The sequence below is a fragment of the Fusarium vanettenii genome (genome assembly GCF_000151355.1).
Source record: "Fusarium vanettenii 77-13-4 unplaced genomic scaffold NECHAsca_189_unmapped, whole genome shotgun sequence".
Taxonomy (NCBI): Eukaryota; Fungi; Ascomycota; class Sordariomycetes; order Hypocreales; family Nectriaceae; genus Fusarium; species Fusarium vanettenii.
Genome location: NW_003315701.1, coordinates 1 through 13,729, shown reverse-complemented (window position 1 = coordinate 13,729; position 13,729 = coordinate 1). Strand labels below are relative to the sequence as shown.

General features: G+C 40.4%; 3 protein-coding genes across 3 annotated transcripts; 1 reads left to right on the top strand and 2 right to left on the bottom strand.

The window, feature by feature from the left end:
• Positions 1-2,871: 2,871 nt before the first annotated feature.
• On the top strand, positions 2,872-6,929 carry NECHADRAFT_73313 (uncharacterized protein; the record flags this gene model as incomplete). The annotated part of the gene is made up of 1 exon (XM_003039067.1): positions 2,872-6,929. One exon carries the CDS (start codon positions 2,872-2,874, stop codon positions 6,904-6,906), a length of 4,035 nt encoding a protein of 1,344 aa, XP_003039113.1. The 3' UTR covers positions 6,907-6,929.
• A 475-nt stretch (positions 6,930-7,404) lies between these two features.
• On the bottom strand, positions 7,405-8,281 carry NECHADRAFT_89517 (uncharacterized protein; the record flags this gene model as incomplete). Its single annotated transcript, XM_003039066.1, has 2 exons — positions 7,405-8,117; positions 8,179-8,281. 2 exons carry the CDS (start codon positions 8,279-8,281, stop codon positions 7,405-7,407), a joined length of 816 nt encoding a protein of 271 aa, XP_003039112.1.
• A 641-nt stretch (positions 8,282-8,922) lies between these two features.
• On the bottom strand, positions 8,923-9,939 carry NECHADRAFT_56718 (uncharacterized protein; the record flags this gene model as incomplete). The annotated part of the gene is made up of 4 exons (XM_003039065.1): positions 8,923-9,152; positions 9,217-9,599; positions 9,796-9,835; positions 9,900-9,939. The coding sequence occupies 4 exons, from the start codon at positions 9,937-9,939 to the stop codon at positions 8,923-8,925; spliced, it is 693 nt and encodes a 230-aa protein (XP_003039111.1).
• Positions 9,940-13,729: the final 3,790 nt, after the last annotated feature.

The following is a 13,729-nucleotide window of genomic DNA, read 5'->3' as shown; positions in this document are numbered from 1 at the left end:
ACTAAGGTTATTATAATATAATATTATTCCCTTATTAAATTATCTTAGTAATAAGTTAAAAGCTTATATTATAATATTATTAATTCTTAGCTATTTTTAATATTAAGTTTAATATATATTATTATAACTTAGATAACTTAGTTCTTTAGTCCCTAATAATATGTTTAATAAATATATTAAGGATATATTATTTATAATTATAGATTTATATATTAAGTTTATTATTTAATAAGGGCTATAATAATTCTTCTTTAAGGAAATTATTAAGTATTAAGTATATATATATAAGTATTCCTTTAAGTAAGAGGCTTACCTTTATATCTTTTCTCTTAAGGTATATAATTTAGCTTTAAAAGTCTTTTTAGCTTTTTATATTATTAATTATAAAATATTTATTTTAAAATATATAAATAGTGGCCTTAAGTTATAGATAGAAGTATTTTATTAATATTATTATTTAATACCCTAGGCTTATTATCTAGAGAATTTATTATATTATAAGGGATAGATCTCTTAAGTATTATTTTAAAGTATCTCTTAAAAAGAGGTTTAAGATATTAGGTATTAATACTTATTTATATTTTAGTCCTTTATTAATATATCTATTTAATATATCTATAAACTATATAATATTATACTAAGTTATAAATTAGCTATTCTTTTTAATATTATTAAATATCTTATTATAGGCTCTTATAGGTTTAAACCTATTAATATTATTAGCTTAAAATTAAATACTTTACTTAGTTATAAATACCTCTAGGTATATATCTAATTTATTTATAGCTCTATTAAAGAGTTAAATAATATCTTATTATAATATATCTCGGGGTATATATAGCCTATCTCTTAGCTCTTAGTTTAACCCTTAGGCTCTTAGGCTTAATAATATTAATTATTATATTTACTTTAGGGCTAAAGATATTATTTTTCCTCGCTTAGGGTTAGCTAAGGCTATTAATTATTATAATTTAAGGTTTAAGACTTAGATAATTAATAATAATAAATACTTAGGTTATTTATAGCTACTTAAGGCTTAAATATAAAAATAACTTAATTTATTTTCCTCTTTAATAATAGCTCTTATAATAGCCTTACCCTTAGTATTTACCTTAGTTATTACTTAGCTATATAGATTAAATAGCTTATTTTTATATATATTAAGGTCTGTAGGGATAATATTTTATAGGGCTTTTATATAGCTCTAAGGTTCCCTTATTAATAATAGAGATTATAATAATAATAATCTTATTAAGCCTTATTAATATTAATTTAATTTTAAGATTAATAATACTTAGGGTAAAGCTAATAGATCTTAGTCTAAGGGGTAATATAACTTAGTTAAAGAAAGGCTAGATATTTAAGCTATAATATTAAAGTCTTAAAAGCCCTTATCTTATATATAAGAAGAGAAAATAATAAAAGAGTCTAAAGATTATAATAAGCTTTTAACCTAGCTTAATAATAATAAAAAGAAAATAAGAAATTATCTTAGAATTAATAAATAATATAATTCTTAAGGTAATTAAGCTTTTATTTATTTTTATTTTTATTTTTATTAATAATCTAAGAGATTAATTATATATTTATTATTAATTTAAGAGATAAATATATTATTTATATATATTAATATTTATTTTTAAGTATTAGGGATAATTTTATTTTTATTATTTTTAAATAGCTATTAATATTTCCTCTAAGTATTATTAATAAATAATTTATAATTAAAAAGATATTATATATAAATTATTTCTACTTATTATAAATATTTAAATTCCTTAAGTTATTAAAGGTTATTTTTATTAAAAGGTTTTATATATATATAATAATTATAAGCTATAAGTAATTATTTTATAATAATTATTAATTTTAATATTTATTTATAAAAAATAACTTAAAAAATTATTATTATTTAATATAAAGAGCTAGCCTTAGGGAGACTTATAGGCTTTATATAAGGAATCTTATTAAATAATAGGCTATATTTATAGGCTATAAGTTTTTAAAAAAAAGATATATTTAATTAAAGATTTATATTTTTTATTTTAAGGAAATAAAAGTCTTTTATAAGGATTATATTAAGGAATATTACAGGGAATCCCTAGGCTTTCTTAGGGATTACTTTTTTTCTTAATTTTTATTTTCTTAAGGAATTTTAATAAATTTCTCTTAAAAACTTTTAAAGAAATCCCTAAGAAATCCCTAAGAAATCCCTATCTTATTTAATAAGAGAAATCCCTAAGATTTCCCTAGGGAAATCCTAGGGAGGTTATATAACCCTAACCTTATAGTTTTTTATAATATAAAGGGACTTAAAAAAAAGAGAAAAGTTTAAAACAAAATCTCTTTAATATATAAATAATTAAAAGCCCCTTATAATCTAGCCTTTTTTAATATATTATAATAAGGTTAATAAAATATTATAAGTATATTATAAGGAGGAAGTTAATATATATTAATATACGGGGCTATTTTAGTATGCTATGTTTTTCTTAGACCGGGTAACCGCTTAGGACTAAGAGCTATAAGGCAGTAGAGGATATCCCGCATAAAATCAATTGGATGCTTTCCTCGCTTACTTGAGACTCGGCCACAGGCAACCACGGAGTGTCGGCGAGAGCAAGCCCCGATTTCGCCGGCTAAAATACGTGCAGCGATTCCCTGGCCGCAGGGACGACTGCTGCGGACTGCCCAGTGTGAGGCACTGTAAGCTTGCTGGACGCTGGTCCACTAGTTCGGTTTTCCGAACACTGCAGGAGAGACGTTCCCTGCGGCTGACAATCTCAGCACAGACAATGGAATGGCGACTAACAATCTTCAAGCAGCTATCGACGATGATGCTGTCTTTGTACGGCTGAATTGCACGACACGATGGACAACGGCGCCTCAGACCCTCGTGCGGGCAAACGGCCCTGGTACCAGCCCATCGACCCTTTGCAACGAGGACCAGTCCCGGAAGTTCCACACCATCGCACACAATGTCCGGAATACCAGACCAGCCTGTTCGGCCGCCTGACTTTCGGCTGGATGACCCCCATCATCGCGGCCGGATATCGAAGACCCCTGGAGAAGACAGACCTCTGGCTCGTCAACCCCGAAAGAAGCATCAAGATTCTCAAGATGCGTTTCGACGGCGCCTTCCGAGAGCGCGTAAGGCAGAAGAGCAAACACCCTCTGGCGGCTGCCCTGCACGACACCTTCAAGCGCGAGTTCTGGATTGGCGGCAGCTGGCTTTTTGTGGCGTGTATCTGTCAAACCCTGATTCCTTTTGTCCTGCGCTTCCTCCTCGCCTTTGTGGAAGAGGCGTACAATGGATCTGGCCAGTCGGTGGGAGTTGGGCTGGGGCTGGTCTTTGGCATCGTGGGGATGCAGATCATCCAAAGCGTCGGCACAAATCAGTTCATCTACGCTGGCTTCATGGTTGGTGCTCAGGCAAGAGCTGTACTTGTCGCCACTCTCTTCGATAAAAGCTTGAAACTATCGGAAAGGGCACGTATTGGGGGACCCAGACTTTTGGCTGCCTCATGCTCAGAGACAGACACCACTACGAAACAGAGGAAGAAAAAAAAGAAGATGAAGACGTCAAGCGAGGAAGATTCGGAAGGCTACTCCGCCGGGCGCATCACAACATTGATGTCGGCAGACGCCGGACGCGTTGACATGGCAGCGGGCATGTTTCACTTTCTTTGGTCCGCCCCGCTCCAGATTCTCCTGTCATTCGCACTTCTCCTGGTCAACATCACATATTCCGCAGTTGCTGGCTTCGGTCTGCTCTTCTTCGGAATCGCCGGGCTTACTTTCGGCCTCAAGTCCCTCCTTGCGCGCCGGAAAACCATCAACCCTGTCACTGACGCCCGAATCTCGCTCACGCACGAAGTGCTCGGATCGGTGCGCTTCATCAAGTATAACGCTTGTGAAGAACCGTTTCTGAACAAACTTGCGCGTCTGCGCGGCGAGGAAGTCATAGGGGTTACCAAGCTGAACGCCATGCGCAATGCCCTCAATTCCGTGTCCATCGCGCTCCCCATCTTCGGAGCGATGCTATCCTTCATCGTATACTCCAAAACAGGTCACAGACTGGCGGTAGCACCCGTGTTCTCATCCTTAGCTCTCTTCACGGCGCTGAGAGTTCCATTCAACATGCTCCCCCTCGTCATCGGGCAGCTGGCAGATGCATGGACCGCCGTGGGACGACTGCAGGACTTTTTCATGGCCGAGGAGTACAAGGAGGAGATCAGATGGGACGAGACAGCAGATGAGGCGATCAGCCTTGAGGATGCAAGCTTTGTGTGGGAAAAGTCGCCCAACGCGTATGCAGATCCGGAGAAGCAGACCAGGCCTTTCTCGCTCGACAACATCAACCTCTCCATCAAGCGGGGCGAGCTTCTCGCCGTTGTGGGCTCCGTCGGCTCCGGCAAATCGTCGCTGCTCTCTGCTCTCGCCGGTGAGATGCGCAAGATAGACGGCCATCTCACTCTCGGCGCATCTTCGAGAGCATATTGCCCCCAGCGAGCGTGGATCCAGCACGCCACATTGAAGGCAAACGTCATCTTTGGGCAGCCGTTGGATCCCATGATGTACGAACAGGCCATCCAGGCTTGCAGTCTCGGGATCGACATCGACGCCCTCCCAGCGGGCGAACAGACGGAGATTGGGGAGCGTGGTGTCAACTTGAGCGGCGGACAACAACAGCGCGTCAACCTCGCGCGGGCGATCTACTCGGACAGCGACATCATTCTCATGGACGACCCGTTGTCTGCGGTCGATGCGCATGTCGGGAAGCACATCTTCAAGCATGCGATATGCGATATGCTCAGGCACAAGACGAGGATTCTCTCGACACACCAACTGCACGTTCTCAGCCGTTGCGACAGGGTTCTGTGGCTTGAGGATGGACGGATCAAGCTTCTCGGGACCTACGCCGATCTATTGGCCACGGAGCCCGAGTTCCGAGACTTGGTGGCACGGGCCCAGCAGGACGAGAACTCGGATGAAACTCAAGCGCCGAAAGAACTACCAGTTCGCGATTCAATCAAGCCTTCAGCTCTGAGTCCCGGGTCACTCGTACAAGATGAGGAAAGGGCCGTGGGTAGCTTGTCCTGGACCATGATCAAGACATACCTGCGATCATCCGGAAGCCTCATCTATGGCATCGCTCCTATCTTGTTCCTCATTTTGGCCCAGAGCTCAAATGCCCTGACGAGTATCTGGGTCGCGTTCTGGTCTTCGAACCGCTTAAACCTCGCCGAGAACACGTACATCGCACTTTACGTCGTCATCGGGTTCCTCCAGGCCATATTGCTCTTTTCCTTTGGCGCATCGGTCTCTGTTCTCTCCGGACGAGCCACCCGGAAGATGGTCGATCACGCCACCGCCCGTGTGGTTCAGGCCCCTTTATCCTTCCACGATACGCAACCGCGAGGCCGTATTCTCAATCGCTTGTCGCGAGATGTTGAGGTGATGGACAACCAGCTCCCGGACTCAGTCCGCACGTTCATGTACTCCATTGCTATTGTCACCAGCATCGTGGTCATGCTCGGCATCTTTGTCCACTGGTTCCTGGTCGCGGTGCCAGTGCTGATTGGCATCTTTCTTTATGCTATGGCATACTACCGGGCGTCGGCAATACAGCTCAAGCGCTATGAAGCCACGCTCCGGGGCGTCATGTTTGCCCGCTTCAGCGAGTCCATCACGGGCATCCCGACGATTCGGGCATATGGAGTACAGGACCAGGCAAGAAAGACGGTGCACGATGCCATCGACGACATGGACTCGGCTTACCTGTTAACCTTAAGCAACCAGCGGTGGGTGACCTGTCGTCTCGACTGTGTTGCCATACTGGCGGTGATGACGGTTGGGCTCATCGTCGTGCTGCTCCGGTTCACAGTGCACCCAAGCGAATCAGGCTTGGTGCTCTCGTACTCCTTGGCCATCACCCAGGTGATGCAGCTCGTCGCACGCCAGATGTCCGAGGTCGAGAATGCCATGATCTCGACAGAGCGGCTTCATGAATATGGGACCGAACTGCCTCAGGAGTCATCACCACAGGCACCAGGCATCTTGCCTGTCCCAGAGACCTGGCCAACAAAGGGCAAGATAAACATGATCAACGTGCAGCTGCGTTACCGGCCAGGACTACCACTCGTACTGCACGGCCTGAATATGAGTATTCACGGGGGCGAGAAAATCGCGATTGTTGGGAGGACTGGTGCAGGCAAGTCATCAATATCGACTGCACTCTTCCGGCTGGTCGAGCTCTCAGCTGGGTCCATCTCCATCGACGGCATAAACATCGCCCAAGTGCCGCTTCATGACCTCCGGTCCCGCATCTCCATCGTCCAGCAAGACCCCAACCTCTTCCGTGGCACCGTCCGGTCGAACCTCGACCCCTTCAACCAATACGGAGACCCCGAGCTTTGGGACGTGCTGCGCCGGGTCGGCCTCGGTGACAAAGACGCCGACAATCTCGCTGCCGGGCGCGTCACTCTCGACAGCCCTGTCGAGGAGCACGGTACCAACTTCTCACAGGGCCAGCGGCAGCTGATTAGCATAGCACGAGCGCTCCTCCGCAACAACCGCATCATCCTGTGCGATGAGGCTACCTCGTCAGTCGATCTCGAGACAGACGCTCGGATCCAACGAGCCATCATGGAGGTCTTCGCTGGGCGGACCGTGCTAACCATTGCTCATCGGCTCAAGACCATTGTTGGGTATGACAGGGTGTGCGTCCTTGAGCAGGGACAGATTGTAGAGTTTGACTCGCCGTTGACGCTCTGGGAGCAAGAGGACAGCGCCTTCCGCGGCCTATGTGACAGGGGTGGTGTGGAGAGTGGGGATTTCTTCGCTGATAGACTTGACAGGTTGGCGAGAGGGGAGGGGAGGAGGCATAGTCAGTATGGTAGTTAAGCGAGGTGAGGCTCCACCACCGTAACTGCTCCCGCTCTTCCTTTCTTCCTTTCTTCCTCTTCTTTCTCATGAGTTAATACAGGGTACGTACTGGGATAATCGTCTAGATATGCTGGTAATGCACAGCTACATTTGTATCTTCCGCCTGGCTACCTAATCTTCGTCAACACCGTTTATAAGAGGCACGGGTACCACGCACAATACTGCTGTGAATTGTTCGCCTAGGAGCTGTTTCGCTGGACTCTGCGGCACGAGGTTCTGGAACTAGCAAGGAGATGAGCTCAGATGTCTTGCAGGCTTGCTTAGGTACCTATTATTCCAGGCGGAATGACAGTGGATCATGACTGCCCCTACCCATCGCACACGCTGACAGGCACGGATAATTCTAGCTGTTTTCACAAATAGGTACTGAAAGCTGAACCAAACATTATATTGTCGATACGAACCGCGTTTCAATGAACATTACAAGTCGCGGCTCGAATATAAGACCCGGCCTGTTCAGAAGCTGAGCGGGATAGGGCGGTACTTCCAAGCAGCCGCAACGGCCGCCACAACCACAGCCGTAGGCGGGAGTACGCGGACCAGCATGCAATTGAAGGCATGCCACCACCGCTTGTTCCTGTCGGCGAGGAACGAGTCAAGATTGTTGACATGCGGAAAAGGCTCCGCGGGAACCGGCTTATCAAGGAATGTGCAAAGCCTCTCCCATCCCTCCCCAACCCGGTATTCCAACAGCCTCTCTTTTGGCACGAGCTCCTTCATCAACTCATAGTGTTCCAAAAACCCTATTCTCTCTCCCCTCGGCGCCTGAATCGGCCTGATCTTGTGCCCCAGCTTGTGAAACCGCCACCACGGTCCCCAGATGGGATCGAACGGCGCGAGCCAGTTGAACGTCATCGCGAACCAGATGAAGCTTGCGTCGACGGATTGCTTCATCGAGAACAGCCACTTGTCCACGTCTCTCGTCGTGAGAATCACCTTCGCATTGGGATATGCCTCGAGCAGTTCCTCGGCCCACATAGTCGCAGGGAAGTTGACTGAGGCGTTGAACTCGCCGAGCACTTTTTCAAATTCGGGCCGTCCAAAGGGCTTCCCGCCGAAGTATTTCCCCACGAGCGCTTCCTCCCAGTACGGGAATCTCTGGGGATCCGCCTCCAGAACGCCCCCGTGGAAGACCTTGTAGCCCAGCTTACTCATGGCATGGCGCATGGCTGCTCGCGGGCCGATTGTTAGAAATCGAAGTTTTGCCAAGGGATGGCGGGGAGAGCTTACAGATGCTTCCTGTCCGGGGCATTCCGAGGACGAGAACCTCCATCTCCAGCGCGTCCTCCTTGGGTGGGAGCGCATCGATGCGCCTTTGCTTGGTCGACGACATGATTGGGCGCTTCGGACGAAAACAGTGCTGCTATCTTGAGTGGCGACTGGGGAGGTGTGGCAATTGCGATATGGTTGATCGAGGGACGTCTGTTGGACGACAGAAGGAGACAGTGACGATGGTGAAGAAGTGTGTAAGTCCCCGCCAACCAACGCCATACAGCCCCGCATATAGCGATCGGATTCAAGAAGCAATTAAGAATTGCCATGAAGGAGTTCCGTAAGCATGATGCAGGGTCCGATACTCGGGGACAGCCCGGTTGCCCGATTCGGAAAGCAGTTTGTGGGGGATCGGATTTCCGATGTGCAGCTGAGAACGACCTCCACAATCATAGGCTCGCTCCTCGCATTTGCTGCGACGACCTCGCAAGTATGTGTAACCTCACCTAACAAAATCCTCGACGGAGGAGCGGGAGAACTAACTACCGAGATGCGAAGTTGCGGCAAGGGACGAGTTATGTACGATAAGATATCGAGTGTTTGATGGCTTTGCGGGAAAAACATGCAATCGACATCTGTGTAATTTCATGCTGATCACCATTTTTAATTCATGGGATGTGAAGTCAAAGGCTTATTATGGGATGCGTAAGGCTTATTCGCATTTCTATCATAGAAGCCTCGAAAGGCTCATCAGCAGCAGAGTTACAGCTTCTGCATGGTGACAACATCCGTGGACTGGACATAGTCATCGAATTCCTGGATCTCCTCCTCAAGTTCGGACAGGCTGATCTTCTCATCCTCGATCACGAGGCTGATCTGCAGCTTCTTGATGTCGAAGCCAACGGGCATCAACTTGGAAGAGCCCCATACCAGACCGTCCTTCTCGATGCCGCGCACGGCGAACTCGAGAGCAGCCATGTCGGTCTCATCATCTGCGACGCGGTAATCAGTGGGAGAAAGGTCAACCTGGAGAATGTATGTCGGGTTACAACGTACCCCAGGGTTTGACGTCCAATATGACCACCGACTTGGCGGCAGGCTTGGGTTTGGACTCCTTCTTCTTGCGGTACTCAGCTAGGCGCTCCTCGCGGACGCGGGCGGCCTCGGCATCCTCCTCCTCGTCATCATCGCTGCCGAACAGGTCGACATCGTCGTCGTCCTCCGCGGCAGCCGCAGCCTTGGCAGGATTCAAAGTGGCGACGCTGACGTCGGGACCGTAGACCGTGTACGACTTACCCGCGTCACCAGGAAGGGTGGCGAAGTCGGCATCGTAGCTAGCGATGTGCTTGTACCAGCGCGCTGCGTGAGGATACTTGGCGGCCTCAGGGGAGGCGCTCAAGGCCTTGAAGACGGCGACATCGGCCTGAGAGGGCGAATAGCTGTCGATGTGGCGAGTAAGTTGGTATGGCTTCGACTGAGGGACTCAAGGCTGACAAGAAATGTCCACCAATTGGGTAACATGCTGAGCGTGTGTGTCTGAAGTCCGAGGAGAAGCACGGAGTGCACGCTCAATCCTGGGAGACGGAAATGTGCCGATAGGGGCACCTCGAAGAGACCAAGCTGTAACAAACTCACCTGGTGATGTAAGAGCGAGTGCTCAACCAGTCGTTGAGAACTGCATTCGAGTAAGGCTGGATGACGGGACTCGCAAGCCAACCACACACAGTTGGAGTACATACCAGTGAGACCGGCATCCGATAGCAGATCGGTGAACCCCATTTTGACGAGATGGGTGCCAGATTGTGAGCGAGATGGAGAACAAGAAAGTTGCGTATCAGAGAACTTTGGCGAGTCAGAAGAAAAAAATGAAACCTGGATCAGTCTAACATAGAAGTACCTCGCCGCCTCCAGGTCGAGACGGGATCGGATAAGCTGACAAGCTGCAGTGGTAAGAGGAAACTCAGGTTGCACTACAGGGCGCTAAGAGATTAGGCAGAGTGTCTACCTTACAATGTTACAGTACGCGTGGAGATTGGTCTCGGAAATCCGAACCTTATTCGGACATCCGAGTCCCGATAGGGATTAGTGGAACTAGAATCTCACGAAAACAGAACTGCCGATAACCACTATCCTATTACTTATCTTATGTATTAATATAGGTCTTAGAGTTAGGGAACTAATAGCTATATTCGGGGTTTACTTTTCTAAAAATATAATACTATTCTAGGCTTAGTATTTAAAGTAAATTATTTAATAATAATAGGATATTTCCTAGGTTAGCTAGCTATTCTATAGAATTAATTATAGAATTTTAAAGAAAATAAAAAGAAAAATAAGTTAGATAAGAGGATAGCTTATATTTAAGTCTTAGCTTATATTTAATTAAATTAGGTATAATGCGATAGCTACCTTAGAATAAAAATATTATATAAGAAAAATAAGCGAGTCTATATATAGCTAATTACTAAGTAAAAGATTACTTCTATTAATTATTTTCTTTATATTTTCTCTTTAAGCTTTATTTATTATCTTATATCTTTATTATTAAAAAATAAATAAGGAGATAATATATTAATATATAATTAGGTTTAATTTAAATATAAATAGAAAGTCTTAATATAAATAATATAGCTCCCTAATCTTAGCTATTATATCCTTAAGAGAAAAAAAAACTAAAATTAAAGCTAAAAAATTATATATAATAAATAAGAAAGCTTTAAAATATAAGAATATTATTATTATTATATATATTATAAAGTAATAATACTTTATCTAATTAATATAAGATACTTTATTAAATTATAATTAATATTAATTATAGCTATTAAAAAAGTAATCGCGGACTCGCTGCTTACCTGTGCCCTACTTGCCGTCTAGCCTTATTATTATATCCCGCATATAAAACTAATCTATAATACTAAGAATTATTAGGCTACGGTTATAATAGAAGAGCCTCTCCTCTTAGATCTAATGCTTTATTAGGATATATGCCTTGATTAGCTTAAAAAGGGTTATTTAATTACTAATAACCGCTCGGGCTTCTTTTAAATATAGCATAGCTAACTACAAGCTATTACAGCCCCTTAGTAAGCTATATAAGCTTAATTAAAGCGAGGCGTAATTTAAAGAATAGAGAGTATAATTATTCTAGTATTATTATAGATTTAGGCAATAAGCAAAAATAAGTTAATATATTATTAATAATACTAGCAAAGAAAATACTATATTATACCGGTTTTATTTATTTTAGCTTACTAATAAATAACTAATTATTAGGTCCCTATATTATATAAGGCAAGATAGTAAGGTTATAACTATTATCTATAATATAGCTATAAGTTTTCTTCTTATAGGCGAATAAATAACGCAGATTATTTAGCTAACTCTAAGTAATCTATATAAGGCGGGATAATATATACCCTTATAATCTAATTTAATAAGGTATATAGGGTAAGTAATAGCTTTAGCTACCTATTAATATAACTTTTAGTATTAAATTAAGGTAAAATAACGACAGGCTAATAATTTTAAATCTAGTTATACTTATATCTAAGCCTAATAGTTTTTCCCTTAATACCCTAGCACTATTTCGCAACGTTATATATATCTTCCTTATTTTAAAGAACGATTGCGCCTTACCCCCTCCCATACCAGCCCCGCCAAGCTGAACGAACGCTTCCCCGGCCACCTACCGCCCACCTAGTAAGCGTAACCGAAGTCCGATACCTATGTATCCCCACCACAACTTGATCAGTAGTTAGGCACCTCTCTGATATGTGCTTATATCTGCCCTGTTTCTATATAGTAAGATTTAATCACTGCGACGAGGCGCTTATAGCTATAGCTAATTAAATAAACTAATAATAGGGTCTTTAATAAGGATTTCTATTAAATTAAAATAGTAATAAATCCTATATATTTAGTTTATTATATATTAATATTAGGTCTCTTCCTATACTTATATTTAACTTTTCTAACTTATTATTAACCCTATTAATATTATATAAATTAAGCTTTTTTTAAATAACCTTATATTTACTACTAATACTATAAATAATTAGGCCTCTATTACCTATTCTAGTCTAAATTCTTATCTTATTAATAGATCCTTTTAAGCTTATAGCTCTTTTATTAATTTTAATAATTCCTTTAGCTAGCCCTTTAATTATTTAAGCTAATCTAAGAAATAGACTTTTTTTTCTTTAAGAATATTACTTATAGCTAGTCTCTTAGCTAGGTTCTTAAGTATTATTTTTTATATATTAAAATAATTAACCTTAGTTCTTTAAAGCTCTATATACTTAATAAGATAATTATAGAATTAAATAAAGGCGACTTAAAGTATATATATAAGATCGCAAACTTAAATAAGTTTAAAGATAAGGAGCTTAATAAGCCTAAGTTACTTTTAGAATTATTATTTATTTTTATAATTTAATATTATAACTTAGGCGCTTATATTATTATATTATTAATTAAGTCTTAGGTTAACCTTTAATATTAAGAGTCTTTATATTATAGATATTTTAAGGAAAAAAAAATAAAAAAAAACTTAAATATATTAATAATAAGCTAGAAGAAAAAGCTAGGAAATATTACTTTAATTATTAATATAACCTAGTTATATTTAATACCTTTAAGTATATTACTAGATATAACTTATATTACCCTTTAAGGCTATAAAATATTCTCCTTTATTAATATAAACCTAATATAACTAGTTTACCCCTTAGGAATCTTATAATTATTATACCCTAAAAGTTATTCTTAAGGTTATATAATTAAAAGAAGAGCTTAGGGTTATAAAAATAATCTTATTAAGATTTATCTTTATAGTTAATCCTTAATATATTAGCTTTTTAAATAAATATATTATTAAAAGCTATAAAGATATAGCTAGGAATTATATAGTAAAGGTAATAAATATATATCTTATTATTAATTTATTAATAATAGGTACTTAATCTCTTTTAAAAATTATATAAATAAGTAAGAGTATTAGAGAATAAGCTAAAGAACTCTTAGAATAAAGGCTTAATAATAATCTCATAGATAATAAGAAGAATAATATAATTATAAAGCTTAGTTTAATATTAATATAAGAAGGTATTAATAATCTTCTAAGGACTTACCCCTTTATTAATTAATACTTTAAGGAAAAAAAAAAACTAAGAAATATATATTAAATATATTAAATACGCTAAAATAGATATAATAGGTATAAGCGAGATTAAGTCTATATAGTTAAATAATCTAATTATTAGAGATATTAAGTTTTATTAAGGGGAAGAAAAAAAGCTAAAAATTAAATAAGGGTTAGATTATTATAAGGCTTTAAGCCCTAAGTTAAGTATTATTAATATCTTATTATTATATTATAATAATTTTATACTTTAAAAGCTTAGCCTTAGACTTTATAAAAGAGAGGTATTTATTAAGGATATTAATAAAAAAAGGGGCCTAATTAAAATTATTTATAATATATTCTTTTATTTAAAATATAATTTTAAGGCATAAGAATTAATCTTTAAGGTAATATATTTATATATTAATTAAATAAAAGGAATTA